The 15,606-nt window shown below is 53.6% G+C and overlaps 1 protein-coding gene across 1 annotated transcript in view; it reads left to right on the top strand.

The window, feature by feature from the left end:
• Positions 1-15,606, top strand: part of drp2 (dystrophin related protein 2) — a 489,581-nt gene that overhangs the window by 427,729 nt on the left and 46,246 nt on the right. Inside the window, exons 15-16 of the mRNA XM_038775302.1 lie at positions 7,495-7,652; positions 15,267-15,433. Coding sequence (XP_038631230.1) covers positions 7,495-7,652; positions 15,267-15,433 — 325 coding nt within the window. The remainder of the gene's footprint in view (positions 1-7,494; positions 7,653-15,266; positions 15,434-15,606) is intronic.

Here is a 15,606-nt window from a genome sequence, read left to right as displayed (position 1 = left end):
GCATTTTGAAACCCAGGGACACAATGACGGGATGAGGGCCATCTTCCAGCAGCTGCAGACGCAGTTAGAGGAGTCAAACCGCGTCCAGGAGCAGGGAGTGGTGCCGCTCATCGCAGCCACCCAGGCTGACACCGCACGGGTGGCATCTGCTGTCGAGGCAATAGGTTAAACGGTATCGGCCATGGGTCAGGTTATGCAAGGCGTTGGGCTTCATGTGCACGTGTCATCCATGGCCCTGGAGAGGGCTGCCCTCTCACAGGCAGCAATGCGCCAGAGCCAAAATGACATTGCCGGCGCGCTACGGGCCCTGGCCGAGTCTCATCGGGGCATGGCCCAGTCCCAGCAGGCCATGGCCCAGTCCCAGCAGTTAGTCGCGGAGAGCATCGACCACCTGACGCACGTGCTGGATGGCGTCGCGCACTCACAGGTTGAGGTTGCACAGTCCCTGGTGAGAATGTCTCGCTCCCTGGACACCGTCTCAGCGAACCTTCGGACCCTGGTCGATACCGGCCTCCAGGACTGGCAGCACCAGGTGTCGGTGGGGCGACGAGGCACCTCCCTGCTCGCACCTCCGTCCCACAGTGAGGCCCGGGGGCTACCGGGCTCCCCGAGGGAGGAGGAGGTTCTGGGGGCCATCCCGTTAACTCCATCACGGGACGTCCCTGAACGCTCGGCCTCCCACCGTCCCATCCCTGGTGCATCGGGTGGGCAGCGGGCAGAGCAGGGTGGCACCACATCATCCGACACGCCCGCCGAGCAGCCTGGCCCATCAAGGCCGGGTCGCCCCAGGAAACGAGTGCCGACGGGGAGACATGTCGCAGGGGGTGATTCTCAGCAGTCCTCCTCCACTCCTGCTGTATCATCTGGGGATTCACTTAGACGTAGTGGTAGGGCCCGTAAGGCAATGAAGAGGGACACAGAGTAAGTTGGCACGGGTGAAGGGCACAGTTTAGTTGTAGGGGCTAGGGCATCTGTACATAATATTCACCATTAAACTCCCTGTTGCACCTAACTTGTAATACTGTGTGATTTTTCCGTTGCCACGGGAATCGTGATGGTGATCGAGTGTCGCTGGGTTTGACGAGCAGTGAAACTTCGGTGCCGGGTGTGCAGTCCCCCCCCCCCCCGGCGGACACCGTAGTCCTCGGCACTCCGTTGCCAGCTACCCCACACAGGCACGTGATGGAGTGTCCCTGACGAACTCAGCGACCACTGAGATGGATGGTTCAGCTATTACCGTGAGTCAGACTTTGTCCAACAATTCTGAGCTCACATCTCATCGCAGATCGGGCTGTCATCATTCAACATGGCACTGATCACAGCCGCTGACACAGCCATCAATGTCGTGCCATACCGTTGTGCCGCAGTGGTAAGGGTGATGTCGAAGTGGAGCAGTGTACACGGAGAGGGGGTGCGGGGGTGGGGGGGGGGGGGGGGGGTGATGGGAGTTGTGTGCTGTCCGTCTGCATGACTGGCGATGCAGGTGGTAGTGTTCAGTGATGCCGTCGCACGCAATGCGTGAATCTTGCAGCCACCAACACGTCGCGTGCCCGCTGTCCTCGCTGGTGCCATCGTGCAGCCTCCTGGACATTACCAGCACCCGGGTTGTGTCTGTGTGCTGCGCCCGACGCGCCACCCTGCTGCACGCCAACCTCCTCCAACTCCTCCAACTCCTCCACCTCCTCCTCCTCCTCCTCCTCCTCATCAACATTGGCACCACTGCCAGTGGCTTCTCCCTCCGACTCCTCCACCAGGGCATCTCCTCTCTGCATTGCGATGTTGTGCAGCGCACAGCATACCACAACAATGCGAGCAACCCCTCGGGCTGGTACTGCAAGCCCCTCCAGAGCGGTCCAGGCATCTGAATCTCATTTTAAGCAATCCGAAGCAGCGCTCCACCACACCCCTGGTTGCTGCATGGGCCTCATTGTATAGGGTCTCCGCGTTGGTCATCAGCCAAGACCTCAGTGGATAACCCCAGTTGCACAACAACCAGCCCCTCAGCCGGGGGGGGCCGTCCCTCAAACATTGCGGGGATGAACGACTGCGCGAGAATGTAGGCATCATGCACGCTCCCTGGGAACCTTGCGCACACGTGCATGATCCTCATGTGGGGGTCTCATTCCACCTGGATGTTCATGGAGTATGTCCCCTTCCTGTTAGTGAACACTTCCTTGTTGCCTGCGGGCGGGCGCATGGGGACGTGAACACCATCAATCACTCCCTGGACCATCGGTATCCCGACCACATTGCCAAATCCACGGGCTCGTGCTTCTTGATGTGCTCGGTCCTCGGGAAAGGTTATGTAACAGTCCTGATGGCGAACAGGGCGTCGGTCACGTTCCGGATGCACCTGTGGACTGATGCACCTGTGGACTGATGCCTGTGATATCCCGGATAGAGCCCCACTCGGAGACTGGAAGGAACCGGTAGCGTAGAAGTTAAGTGCCACTGTCACCTTGACGGCAACCGGTATCACGTGTCCTCCTCCCGATCCACGTGGGGCGAGGTGCGCCACGAGGTGGCAGATATGTGCGACCGTCTCCTTGCTGAACCGGAGTCTCCTCCTGCAGGTGATGTCCGGCAGTGCCTCGAAAGAGATCCGGTCACAGGGCAACCAGCGGCCGTGTCCTCGTCACCATCCTGCCATGGCAGGGCGGCTGAGATGTTGCATCCGGGGGTGGACGACCCACTCCACTCACTCCCTCTCCCTCCCCCACCTCCACTCACTCCCTCTCCCCCCACCTCCACTCACTCCCTCTCCCCCTCCCACTACTCACTCTCCCCCTCCCACTACTCACTCCCTCTCCCCCCCACCTCTACTCACTCCCTCTCCCCCCACCTCCACTCACTCTCTCCCCCTCCCACTACTCACTCCCCCCCACTACTCACTCCCCCCTCCCACTACACACTCCCTCTCCCCCCACCTCCACTCACTCCCTCTCCCTCCCCCACCTCCACTCACTCCCTCTCCCCCCACCTCCACTCACTCCCTCTCCCCCCCATCTCCACTCACTCCCTCTCCCCCTCCCACTACTCACTCTCCCCCTCCCACTACTCACTCCCTCTCCACCCCACCTCCACTCACTCCCTCTCCCCCCCACCTCCACTCACTCCCTCTCCCCGCCCACTACTTTCTCCCCCCCACTACTCCCTCTCCCCCCCCACTACTCACTCTCCCTCCCACCTCCAATCACTCCCTCTCCCCCCCAGCCCATCCCACTACTCACTCTACCCCCTCCCACTACTCACTCCCTCTCCTTCCCACCTCCACTCACTCCCTCTCCCCCCACCTCCACTCACTCCCTCTCCCCTCCACCACTCACTCCCTCTCCCCGCCCACTACTCCCTCTCCCCCCCCACTACTCCCTCTCCCCCCCTCCCACTACTCACTCCCTCTCCCCCCCACTACTCCCTCTCCCCCCTCCCACTACTCACTCCCTCTCCCCCCACTACTCCCTCTCTCCCCCCACTACTCACTCTCCCCCCACTACTCCCTCTCCCCCCCTCCCACTACTCACTCCCTCTCCCCCCCACCTCCACTCACTCCCTCTCCCCCCCCACTAATCACTCTCCCCCTCCCCCCCACCTCCACTCACTCCCTCTCCCCCTCCCACTACTCACTCTCCCCCTCCCACTACTCACTCCCTCTCCCCCCCCACCTCCACTCACTCCCTCTCCCCCTCCCACTACTCACTCTCCCCCTCCCACTACTCACTCCCTCTCCCCCCCACCTCCACTCACTCCCTCTCCCCCCCACCTCCACTCACTCCCTCTCCCCGCCCACTACTCCCTCTCCCCCCCACTACTCCCTCTCCCCCCCACTACTCACTCTCCCTCCCACCTCCAATCACTCCCTCTCCCCCCCCAGCCATCCCACTACTCACTCTACCCCCTCCCACTACTCACTCCCTCTCCCTCCCACCTCCACTCACTCCCTCTCCCCCCCCAACTCCACTCACTCCCTCTCCCCTCCACCTCCACTCGCTCCCTCTCCCCGCCCACTACTCCCTCTCCCCCCCACTACTCCCTCTCCCCCCTCCCACTACTCACTCCCTCTCCCCCCCACTACTCCCTCTCCCCCCCACTACTCACTCTCCCCCTCCCACTACTCACTCCCTCTCCCCCCACTACTCACTCTCCCTCCCACTACTCACTCTCCCCCTCCCACTACTCACTCCCTCTCCCCCCCACTACTCACTCTCCCCCCCACTACTCACTCTCCCTCCCACTACTCACTCCCTCTCCCCCCCACTACTCACTCTCCCCCCCCCACTACTCACTCTCCCTCCCACCTCCAATCACTCCCTCTCCCCCCCAGCCCATCCCACTACTCACTCTCCCCCCCAGCCCATCCCACTACTCACTCCCCCCCCACTACTCATTCTCCCCCCCATTACTCACTCTCCCCCCCCCCCCCCACCTCCACTCACTCCCCCCCCCTCCACCTCCACTCACTCCCTATTCCCCCTTGCCCGCTGCATTCTCGGGGAAGCCTTCCCCAGTCTGCGGAGACTCCGGGACGGTCCGCTCCCCTCCTCACTGCTCAGCGTCAGCCAGCACGACTGGCTGACGACTATAAAAAGCAGGTGTGGACAGTGATGGCATGAACTGGGGTCACGCTGTCGGGACTTCGGCCCATCCGGGCCGGACAATAGCGGGAGTGCCGGAGAATCGCCATTTTCCGGATTGCGCCGCGCGGAACACGACGGGACCGATTTTGCCGTTTGGGAGAATCGCGGGAGCGCGTCGGACAGGCGTCACGTGAAAAACTGGCGTGGCCCGCTATTCTCCCAACCGGCGTGGCCTCGGAGAATCGCGCCTATGGTGCCAGAAAGACAGGACAACTTGGCTAATGTTAGAAATGCAATATCAGTAGAAAATATTCCTCTGTGCTCAAGGCACATATTGGGGACGGATGGGAGATGTACACTGCACCTCTTAACTACATCCTAGATTTGAACGTGTAGAATACGCTAAAGCAGCACGCGTTGACCAGGCAGGTAGAAAACAAGATTAGATTTGTTACAATATTACACTCTCCACTCCCCAAAAGGTCTCCCTTCCCAACCTGCTCCCAGGATGGGGTGTTTATACTGGAGGCCAGATTTCCCCCAGTTAAGGGGGGCATGGTAGCATGGTGGTTAGCACAAATGCTTCACAGCTCCAGGGTCCCAGGTTCGATTCCCGGCTGGGTCACTGTCTGTGTGGAGTCTGCACGTCCTCCCCGTGTGTGCGTGGATTTCCTCCGGGTGCTCCGGTTTCCTCCCACAGTCCAAAGATGTGCTGGTTAGGTGGATTGGCCGTGATAAATTGCCCGTAGTGTCCTAATAGTAAAGTTAAGGGGGGGAGTTGTTGGGTTACGGGTATAGGGTGGATACGTGGGTTTGAGTAGGGTGATCATTGCTCGGCACAACATCGAGGGCCGAAGGGCCTGTTCTGTGCTGTGCTGTACTGTTCTATGTTCTATGTAAGGCGGGAACCCCATCCCCTCGTTACCAGGGGAGCTCACCTGGTAGCTCAGAGGAGTTCACCTGAAATCTAATTGTCCTGATGCCATGGCCTCTTTGAGGGTTATAACAGCATGCTTAATAAGGCAACAGAGAAGGGGCTTTCTGTACATCTACACTATGCTGGCTCCTGATAAAGCATAGTAAAGTTAAAGTTACTCCAAACCTACCCCATTGTTACATCAGACTGAGGAAATTTTAATTGATGAATGTATTTAATCAATGCTTCACCTGACCTTAAACATAGTTAATGCTGATACTGGGTGCTTTAGCACACTGGGCTAAATCACTGGCTTTTAAAGCAGACCAAGGCAGGCCAGCAGCACGGTTCAATTCCCATACCAGCCTCCCCGAATAGGTGCTGGAATGTGGCGACTAGGGGCTTTTCACAGTAACTTCATTTAAAGCCTACTTGCGACAATAAGCAATTTTCATTCATTTCATTTCAGAAAGCAGGAAATAGTTCCATATACAAACACAGAACTTCATCCTATTGGTATAATGATTCACAAAAATCACTCCTCAAAGAAGAATCCACTCAGAAGTGATCAGGTTATCACTTATCAAGTCAGTACTAACTCCAGAGATAGTGGTGAGGGGTGGTATTGTCACTGGGCTAGTATTCCAGCGACCCACGGTAATGCTCTTGGGACCCAGCTTCAAACCCCATCACAGCTGATGTTGAAATTATAATTCAATAAAAATCTGGGATTAAAAAATCTAATGAAATCATTGTTAATTGTTGTAAACACCCAGCTGGTTCACTAATATCCTTTAGGAAGGAAATCTGGCTTACATGTGACTCCAGACCCACAGCATCGTGATTGATACTTAAATGCCCTCTAAAGAAGTGCGATTAGGGATGGGCAATAAATGCTAGGCCAACCAGTGATGGCCACATACCATGAACGAATAAAGAAAAAAAAATACCCGTGCACCAACACAAATAACACTAGAAAGCTAAAATATACTGCAGAAATGTGCATGTGTTACAGGAGATGAGGGTGGCCGGGGGGTAGTTCACCGAAAAAATAACTCAAGTACAATCACACAAGATGAAATCATGTCCTTTATTATTTCCCCACTAAGAATAACTCCATCTAACATACCTGACAACAGTGACTACTCTTCAAAAGTATTTAAATGGTGTCCTTTGGTCATAAAAAGCATTTTACAGATCTAGGGTCTTTCTCCTTTCTCCCTGCTTCCCCCAACCCCTCCCTCGTGGCTCCATGTGCAGCAGACAGTGCCATGGGCTGGTATCGTAGCACAGTGGTTAGCACTGTTGCTTCACAGTGCTACGATACCAGATTCGATTTCTGCTTAGGTCACTGTGTGGAGTCTGCACGTTCTCCCCATGTCTGTGTGGGTTTTCTCTGGGTGCACGGTAGCATTGTGGATAGCACAATCGCTTCACAGCTCCAAGGTCCCAGGTTCGATTCCCGGCTTGGGTCACTGTCTATGCGGAGTCTGCACATCCTCCCCGTGTGTGCGTGGGTTTCCTCCGGGTGCTCCGGTTTCCTCCCACAGTCACAAAGATGTGCAGGTTAGGTGGATTGGCCATGATAAATTGCCCTTAGTGTCCAAAATTGCCCTTAGTGTTGGGTGGGGTTACTGGGTTATGGAGATAGGGTGGAGGTGTTGACCTTGGGTAGGGTGCTCTTTCCAAGAGCCGGTGGGCCGAATGGCCTCCTTCTGCACTGTAAATTCTATGATAATCTATGATAAGTCCCGAAAGACGTGTTGTTAGGTAATTTGGACATTCTGAATTCTCTCCCCCATATACCCGAACAGGCGCTGGAATGTGGCGACTAGTGGCTTTTCACAGTAACTTCATTGCAGTGTTAATGTCAGCCTACTTGTGACAATAGAGATTATTATTAATAATTATTATTGCTATCCTGGAGGGAGTCAGTACACACTCACCCTTTTGAAGTCGGTTGCTTCATCTCTGTAAACAACCTCATATATTTTCCTTCTGTAGACTTGTACAAGCAAGTGAGTGACTCAACGAGCCTGTGCGATCAGCGGCACCTCAGCCTTCTCCTGCACGAAGCCATTCAGATCCCGCGTCAACTGGGCGAGGTGGCATCATTTGGAGGAAGCAATGTGGAGTCCAGTGTCAGGAGCTGCTTCCGGTTTGTAAGTTTGTTGCGAGCTTTTTCCATGGAGGAGGGCTGGGTTAAGAGCTAGGCTAACCTGAGAAACATAGGCCAAAAGAATATTTTGGGAATGTTTCAATGCCTTTCTCAGAGATTTGTTCAGGTTCACAGACAGTATTTTGCCTTTATTTGTCTTTGCTCCTTTATGTACATCGCCAGTCAAATTGACAGCTCAGTCACAGATCTCAAGATTCAGCATCAGAGAATAAATGAACAAAAAGAATGGAACCGTAAACATTAATGCACAGGTTTCCAACTGTAGCTAATGAGCCTCCTAATCTAGGGATGAAGATTAGCTTGACAAAAGGGAAGGAACTTTGGATTTACAACTGCAATAATTGCTGCATAAGGATTACTATTCACTGAAATGAATACTGGGGCGACCCCATGGCAGAGTGTCACTGCTGGCGTGTTCAGGCCCTAGCCCACTCAATGCCGATGCAAAACATGCCCCCTTGCAAGAAAAAGACTACGGGCGGGATTCTCTGTCGGCCATCGCCGAATCGGCGGAGAATTGCGCGTCAGCCAAAAATTACGGCCGGCAGCACGCGCCAAACGGAACGCCATGCTCCGGCCCCTCGACAGTAGTGTGAATGTGTTCTATGCCGCATGTCAGCGTGGCCATGAAAATTGTACAGCTTCCCCAAAGCCGGCCTCCGCCTCGGAGACTGGCCACTCTCCGGCCCCACCGACCCAGGTCCAATGTCCTCTGCTCAGCAGCTGTAAGGTGTCGCATGTCCAGTGGGCCCCCTCCGGTCTGCTGTCTCCCTCTGTGTAATTGTGGGCCACCTTCTCCTGAGGGACAGATAATGCACAGTGTGAAACACACGGACATAGGCAGCACAGGAGGTCTGCGGCTAGTGAGCTGTGTATGTAGTGCACCCAGCTATGGCGGGTGGTATGGTTTTTGGCATGTGGTGTGGGGTGGCGTGTGAGCAGCCTACCGGCGGGTGAGGTTCGATCGCCCATGGGGGGGTGGGGGGGGGGGGGGGAATACAGGTATGCGGGGTGCGGTGTGTTGCCAGGAGCACAGTGGTGGTGGCCCACCCCGGCTGGCCTGGAGATTTACCCAACCACACCCATGCTGCCTATCGGTCCTCCTGGTGGGGGCCATGTGGAGGGGCTGGGGGAGGGGTGGCTGGGCGGGGCGGTCGGGCTATGGGTCTGGGGGTGTGGGACAGGGTTGGTGCCAGGAGGAGCGGAGGGCTGTTTACTCACCCTGGCAGCCCTGAGGGCGTGCAGCTTCTTGCGATGGGCCCACAGCGCTCACGGCCTCTGCCACCTACGCCCTGGCCCAGTTGACACACCTCATGGATGTCAACCACCTTCCCACCCCATGGAACAAGATGCCCGCCTCTCCCCCACAGCATCCGCAGGGTCTCAAGCTCCGCATCTTGTTAGCTGGAATGAGCGTGTGTGGGGAGTGGAGTGCTTATATGCAGCTGCAGCTTGTCAGGCTCTCAGTGCTGGTCCCTACCCTGGCGAATTAGATGCCATAGTTCCACGTGGCGCCAGTGCTAGCCTATTAACGGGTGCTGATTTGCTCCGGGACTGGCACCACTTTTGTCAACATAGAACACTCGTGATTCAGTCCCGGCATCAGTATTTAGTCTCTCAAACGGAGAATTTTGCCCTGAGTACAGGAAGATTGTGATCTGATTCGCGCCGGATCAGCCAGCATAAATCATACCAACTTTCACGCCCAAAATGACACTGGGATTATTTTCTGGGAAAATTCTCACCATTGTTTCAAGTTTCTGTTCTACCTACTTTAGAACCTTGGTTTATTTAATTTTGATTGGAGTTTGAATGTTTAAATCCGTGGAGATAGAGTTTTTAATGAAAATCGGGCTGATAACCGCTTTTCTCTATAATAAATTACCTACTAATCACATCTCAATCTCACAAATCACAGCACTTTGCAAGCAACGGTGCCTGGACATTGTGGATCCATGCTCCATAGTTTGATGATTACCAACTTCAACAAGAGTGCAAACACCTGGGAATGGGAGATCGTAAGATGTCACTGAAGTCCATCTGTTCACACTCAGAGGCCATAGTGGGGTCTCACTGTTCACACTCAGAGGCCATAGTGGGGTCTCATTGTTCACACTCAGAGGCCATAGTGGGGTCTCACTGTTCACACTCAGAGGCCATAGTGGGGTCTCACTGTTCACACTCAGAGGCCATAGTGGGGTCTCACTGTTCACACTCAGAGGCCATAGTGGGGTCTCACTGTTCACACTCAGAGGCCATAGTGGGGTCTCAGTTGCCCTGTGTGCTGAAGCACACGAAACAGTTAAGAATTTGTCACCAGCCTCTTCCTCTTGGCAGAAGCTGCAGTAAGCACAGGGTTCTCTACAGCTGGCATACAGATAGAGGGCGCGATTCACCAGCCTCATTATACTCCAGCTCAACCTAAATGAGACTGGTGAATAGTGAGAGAGGCCAAAAACGAGAACCACGGCAGGCGCCAAACAAGTTTCCAATGCAACCGGCCTGCTCCCGTAGGCGAAATCAGAATCTCGTCATAATGTGGAGAGAAACCAATTATCACCACATAAGTCCCGTTCCCATACAATTAGCGGGAGCCACCCCATATCCAACGGCCTCAGGTCATTCCCAACAAGTGGTCACAATGGCGCCGATTACTACACTTTTTTAAAAACGTGAACCCGGCGGAAGGGCTTCTGTGGGGAGCCGAGGAGGTGAGTAGCCATCTTTGCTCACAGGTAAAGAGCCTGGAGGCACTGGGTTTGTGCCCCTGTGCTCGGTGGGGTACGGGGGACCCTCGGCTGGGGGTGGTGGAGGTAGGTTTTTCCAGGAATCGCTGGATGCTCCAGGTCCAGGGGGTCATAGATGCCACGCATGTTGCCCAGTGCTCAGCGGGCCATCTGGGAGTGCCCTATGTTAACCGAAAGGGGTTCCACTCCCTCAACTTCCAGCTCATGTGCGACCACCAGATGAAGATAGTGCACATGTGTGCCTGCCTCCTGGGGAGCGTCCATGACAGCTGGGGAAGTCGGTCATCCCTGGCCTCTTCGAGGAGCACCCCAGGATGGGTAGCTGACTCTTCGCGGAATAAGTGGTATCCGCTGAGGCAGTGCCCATGACACCAGTACAGAGGCCAGAGACTGAAGCGGAGACCCAATACAATGAGGTCCATGTGGCCACCCGGGCAGGCATTGAGCAGTGTATTGGACTGCTCAAATGTGATTCCGATGCCTTGACCGCTCTGGTGGTGCACTCCAGTACACCTCACGGAGAGTCACCCTCTTTGTGCTGATCTGCGGTGCCCTTCACAACCTGGCACGGCAGTGAGGTGAGGTGCTGGACGTTGGTGATGTGGAACATTGGGCCACCTCCAAGGAGAAGGATGAGGACGATGATGATGAGGTGGCAACGGACTAGCAGGGGCTGGAGGATGAGGCTGGGAGGAACCTGAGGACCAGCCGGAGGCTGAAGGACAGGCAGCAGCGGCGAAGGTTTGGCAAGCCCGGAGGGCCAGGGAGGCTCTCATACTCGCCCGATTCACTTAGGACGTGGCCTGGTCCGTCACCCCCCACTTCCATTTCCCACCCTCCCAAGGTATGTGTCACATCACTCCAGGATGCTGAGATTGTATCGGCACTATTAGCCGGTCACTGTCAAGGGAAGGGTAGTGATGGTAGCCCACAGAGAGCTGAGCGTCAGTGCTCCTCAATCTATGCCATAGTCTGACCCCTGATCTCTGCTGAGTGCTCGCTCACACTCATCACCTGCACGCAGTGTGCCCGGGGAGGGGGGAGTGTCTGGAGCAATGGGCTAAGGGTTTGGAGGTCGGCCGACATTATGGAAGAAAGAGACAGAGGCGTCAAAATGGTTATGCAAAAAGCAGTTTAATGTGTAAGACCCACTCTCCCGATGGTGCCACCCCCCCCCCCCCTAATCCCCCCATCCCCATCCCCAGTGCCTTCAGTGGTCCTCAACCGCCAGTCTGGGCCCTCTCCCGATGATTATGGGAGAGCCTTTCCTGAGGAGAAACAGAGAGGGCATCGTTAGCCACATGCGCGGTTCACAGTGGTGCAAGGTGGGGGTTGTGAAGGGAGGGGTTGATGGGGAAGGGAGGTGGAGGCAGGGTTGTGGGATTGCACGGAGAGTTGGGGGGTTGGATGCTCTCATGGGGCCGGACATGTCTTGGGGGCGTGGTGGGGAGGGGGGAGGCCTTGTTGATGCCTACTCATTCGTGCTGCCCGGTATAGGTCATTAGCCTGCTTCCTACACTGGAGGCCAGCCCTCCTGGTCACACTCCCGCACTCACAGCTGCCACCACCTCATCACAGGTGGCACTGGCTGCCCTAAGGCTAATCCTCCGGGTCCCTCGGGAGAACAGGACATCCCTCTTGGCCTCCAATGCGTCTAGGAGCCTCCCCAGGTCTGTGTCCCTGAATCTTGGGGCCGATCTCCTCGGTGCCATTGTTGTGAGCTGGCTGGGGTTGGCTGAACAAGTGCAGCTTAAATGCTGCTCGACCTTGTTAGCGGGGGGGGGGGGGGGGGGGGGGGGGGACGGCTGGCGAGCGCGGTGCCGGCAAATCAGCTGGCGAGCTTTCATTTGCGGCGAGAAGCCCGTGAGGCCTCGTTAAGTGGACCAACTAAAGTTGAATAACGTTGCCAGCCTCGCTGGGCCGAGCACCAGGAAGCTTGCCGCAATTCCCGCTCGCTGCAACACTTTGAAATCGTTCCGGAGAATCGCGCCCAGAGTATTCCTGGCTCCCAAGCAGAATATCTAGAACCATGATCACTGAGTTATATCAGAAGTAGCTCCTTCAGATTTCTTCTTTTTAGACTTTCTATTTTCATGAGATTTTATATATTTTTTTTATAAATTCAGAATATCCAATTCTTTTGTTTTTCCAATTAAGGGGCAATTTAGAGTGGTCAGTCCAATTGTGGGGGTGAGAACCACTCAGATACGGGGAAAATGTGCAAACTCCACACGGACAGTGACCCGGCTGGGATTGGGTCCTCAGCGCTGTGAGGCAGCAGTGCTAACCATTGCGCCGCCGTATTGTCCTAAGATTTTATATTTTAATGAGACTCTCTACTTTAATAAATGTTTCTCAATAGTTCTCAATCTTTTTCCACATACTCTGTGCATTCATGTCCACACATTGTTTTGGTAATTTTTCTTTTTCCTTTTCTTTTTCTTACAATTTTTTTGACTATCTAATCTTCTTTAACCTCTGAAAAGTTTTCATTCCCTAAACCCCTAAAATTTACTTTCTTTCCTAAGAAGCCTATTCAACTGTCTTGCTTCACTTTCCAATTCGATTAAAATTTTCCGCAACAGCCATCGTTATATCTGTTAAGATATCTCGGGGTCCCTGGGGCTCTGTTGACTCCTGCCCTCAAACTGGTCCGTACTCCCCGGGAGACTGAAGTTTAACAGTCTGCACTGAGGAATGGATTTTCCTCTGCAGGTTTTCTTTCCCTCCCTGTCACATGTAAATAATAATAATAAATCGCTTATTGTCACGAGTAGGCTTCAATGAAGTTACTGTGAAAAGCCCCTAGTCGCCACATTCCGGCGCCTGTCCGGGGAGGCTGGTACGGGAATCGAACCGTGCTGCTGGCCTGCTTGGTCTGCTTTCAAAGCCAGCGATTTAGCTGAGTGAGCTAAAGCAGATTCCAGCCATTCAGTCCGTCTTCCAGTCATCCAGTTGTGTCACCAGTGCCCCCCGCCCCCCAGGATCCAGCAGGAGGGGGAGGGTGGTAAACCTTGGGACAGTGCAGAATGCCACTTTCTGCGGGACACAGCATGTGGTCGGCACTTCCCTCTCCCATTAGGCCTCAGGCCTAAAAGCTACCCATCTGTCTTTCACCTTAAAACCTTTTCTATCCCATATCTTACCCATGACCCATCAGCTGCTGCAAACAGACTAATCCTGTCAGAACAATTCTCTGGTAGCATTGTCTCATTGTTGGTGACAAGGATCCTGCTAGGAGAATATCTTGTACATTTACCACCACTCCAGAGAACTGGGTGAGGGTGGAGTCTAGAGGGCGGGCAGAAACCTTTCCTTGACAATCCTAGGACAGGGAGAGTACAATCCAGACTCACACCTTCAGCCATTCACTTTTCCTCTCTAAATCAGCTGTTTGATATGAGGTAGTGTATGACACTGCAAGTAATCATGAGATTGTTACATTTTAGGCCTTCTGTTTTTCTTGGGGTTCCAGGAATGTCCATTTTCAACCGATGAAACAATTACAAGACATCCATTCACATAAATCGGGCTGTTTCCCCAGTAAAAAAAAATCAAGGTAGAGCCCGCCACCAGCAATCTAACTCCTGGAAGGTTGCTAATTGGTTTAAGGTAGGACTTCTGCCCTCCCATGGCAATTAAATGGCTGACAATCTGGTCCCAGCAACCCCACTGGGAGCAGTGCCTAAGCTGCAACTCCATCTGAGCCCCAGCACTAAGAAGCCGGTGCCGGAGTGAAAGGTGGGGGGCAGGCTGGATGGCATCACTAGGACCAAGCTAGAAGACCTAGGTGGAGGGGAAATGAGGAAAGCAGCCTGGGTTGGACCAGTTAAGAAAGCCCCCCCCCCCACCCCGCAGTGGCGAGGGGGATGATGATCTTAAGCTTCCATTCATTAGCCATTTGAGGGTCTCAATTTGTCCACGAGTGGGTGGGCTGGCCGACACCTCCCTCACTGTCCTTGCATTTTATGGGTTCTGCCTGCAAAGCCACCCCTGGGGAAGCCATGAAATTTGGCCTGCAATTTCTTTGAAGCCATTATAAAAATGGGTGCACATGCATTTTACAAAATCATTGTATGAATATTTAGGTATGTATTTACGTACATTTTATGAGTCTCTACAGATCCTGACTGTACGATGCCTGCTGGATGAATGCATCACCACATCAGGCTAATTGCTCTTCGGTCAAAGCGGGATGGGGTGTGGTAGTGGAGGTGTGGTGGTAGTGGGTGCCGAGGCTGTTTGGCTTTAGGGTTGGAGATGGTGGGATGTCATAACGGTGGGCTGCTGAGCTGAGGTATAGCAACCATTCTTAATTTAGTTCTTAACTTCTAGAGCTCTTTTGTTTAGAATCTGACTTCTTCCCAGTTCTCACATGATTCAGATATGGATATGGCTTCTACCTCCTCTCCCAACATTTCTAGTGCTGCCTCATTCACTCTGACAGGTGGAATACAAAACCCCATTGAATCTTCTATTATTACATTCCTTCAGCAACTTTTCTCTTCCATTCCATTCCAACAATCTGTTTTCATAGTGCCAAGCATTTCACATTGTTACATTTTCTGTATGCGATACAATCTTGCGTGCAGGAATTTGTACTATTGTTATCTATAGTTATCTATTCGCATATTAAACAAAACATAACCCTTCCTGTGACACTAAATACTAGATTTACGATCAACATTCTTTCCATACCACTGTTAACCCATTTAAAATAAATAAATTAAGCCTGGCATCAATGTAATGCATATCAGAAAATCTAGGCTGGAGAGTATGTACACAGTCTAGACTTGGAAGATCACATCAACACAATGTCTGTAGCATGTCCTTTACTGTACCGTCTCTAGGTTAATGACAAACCAATAATTGAAGCCACCCATTTCCTGGAGTGGATGAGATTGGAGCCTCAATCGATGGTCTGGCTGCCTGTCCTGCATCGCTTAATAACTGCAGAAGCTGCAAAGCACCAAGCCAAATGCCACATCTGCAAGCAATGCCCAATCAAAGGCTTTAGGTAGGTAAATACAAACAATTACCTTTACATCTACCCACTTTCTTATTAAGCTATTCATTTAAAGAAAGATATATTGTACTCTCCGTTTACTCTGGTCCTGTTCAATCCAGTGGATATGATGAAGAGAAGTTGGCAGTGTAATTACTTATGATCCTGATCTCACAACATTGATA

The sequence above is a fragment of the Scyliorhinus canicula genome, chromosome 17 (genome assembly GCF_902713615.1).
Source record: "Scyliorhinus canicula chromosome 17, sScyCan1.1, whole genome shotgun sequence".
NCBI classification, from domain to species: Eukaryota; Metazoa; Chordata; class Chondrichthyes; order Carcharhiniformes; family Scyliorhinidae; genus Scyliorhinus; species Scyliorhinus canicula.
This window is presented reverse-complemented; position numbering and strand designations above follow the sequence as displayed.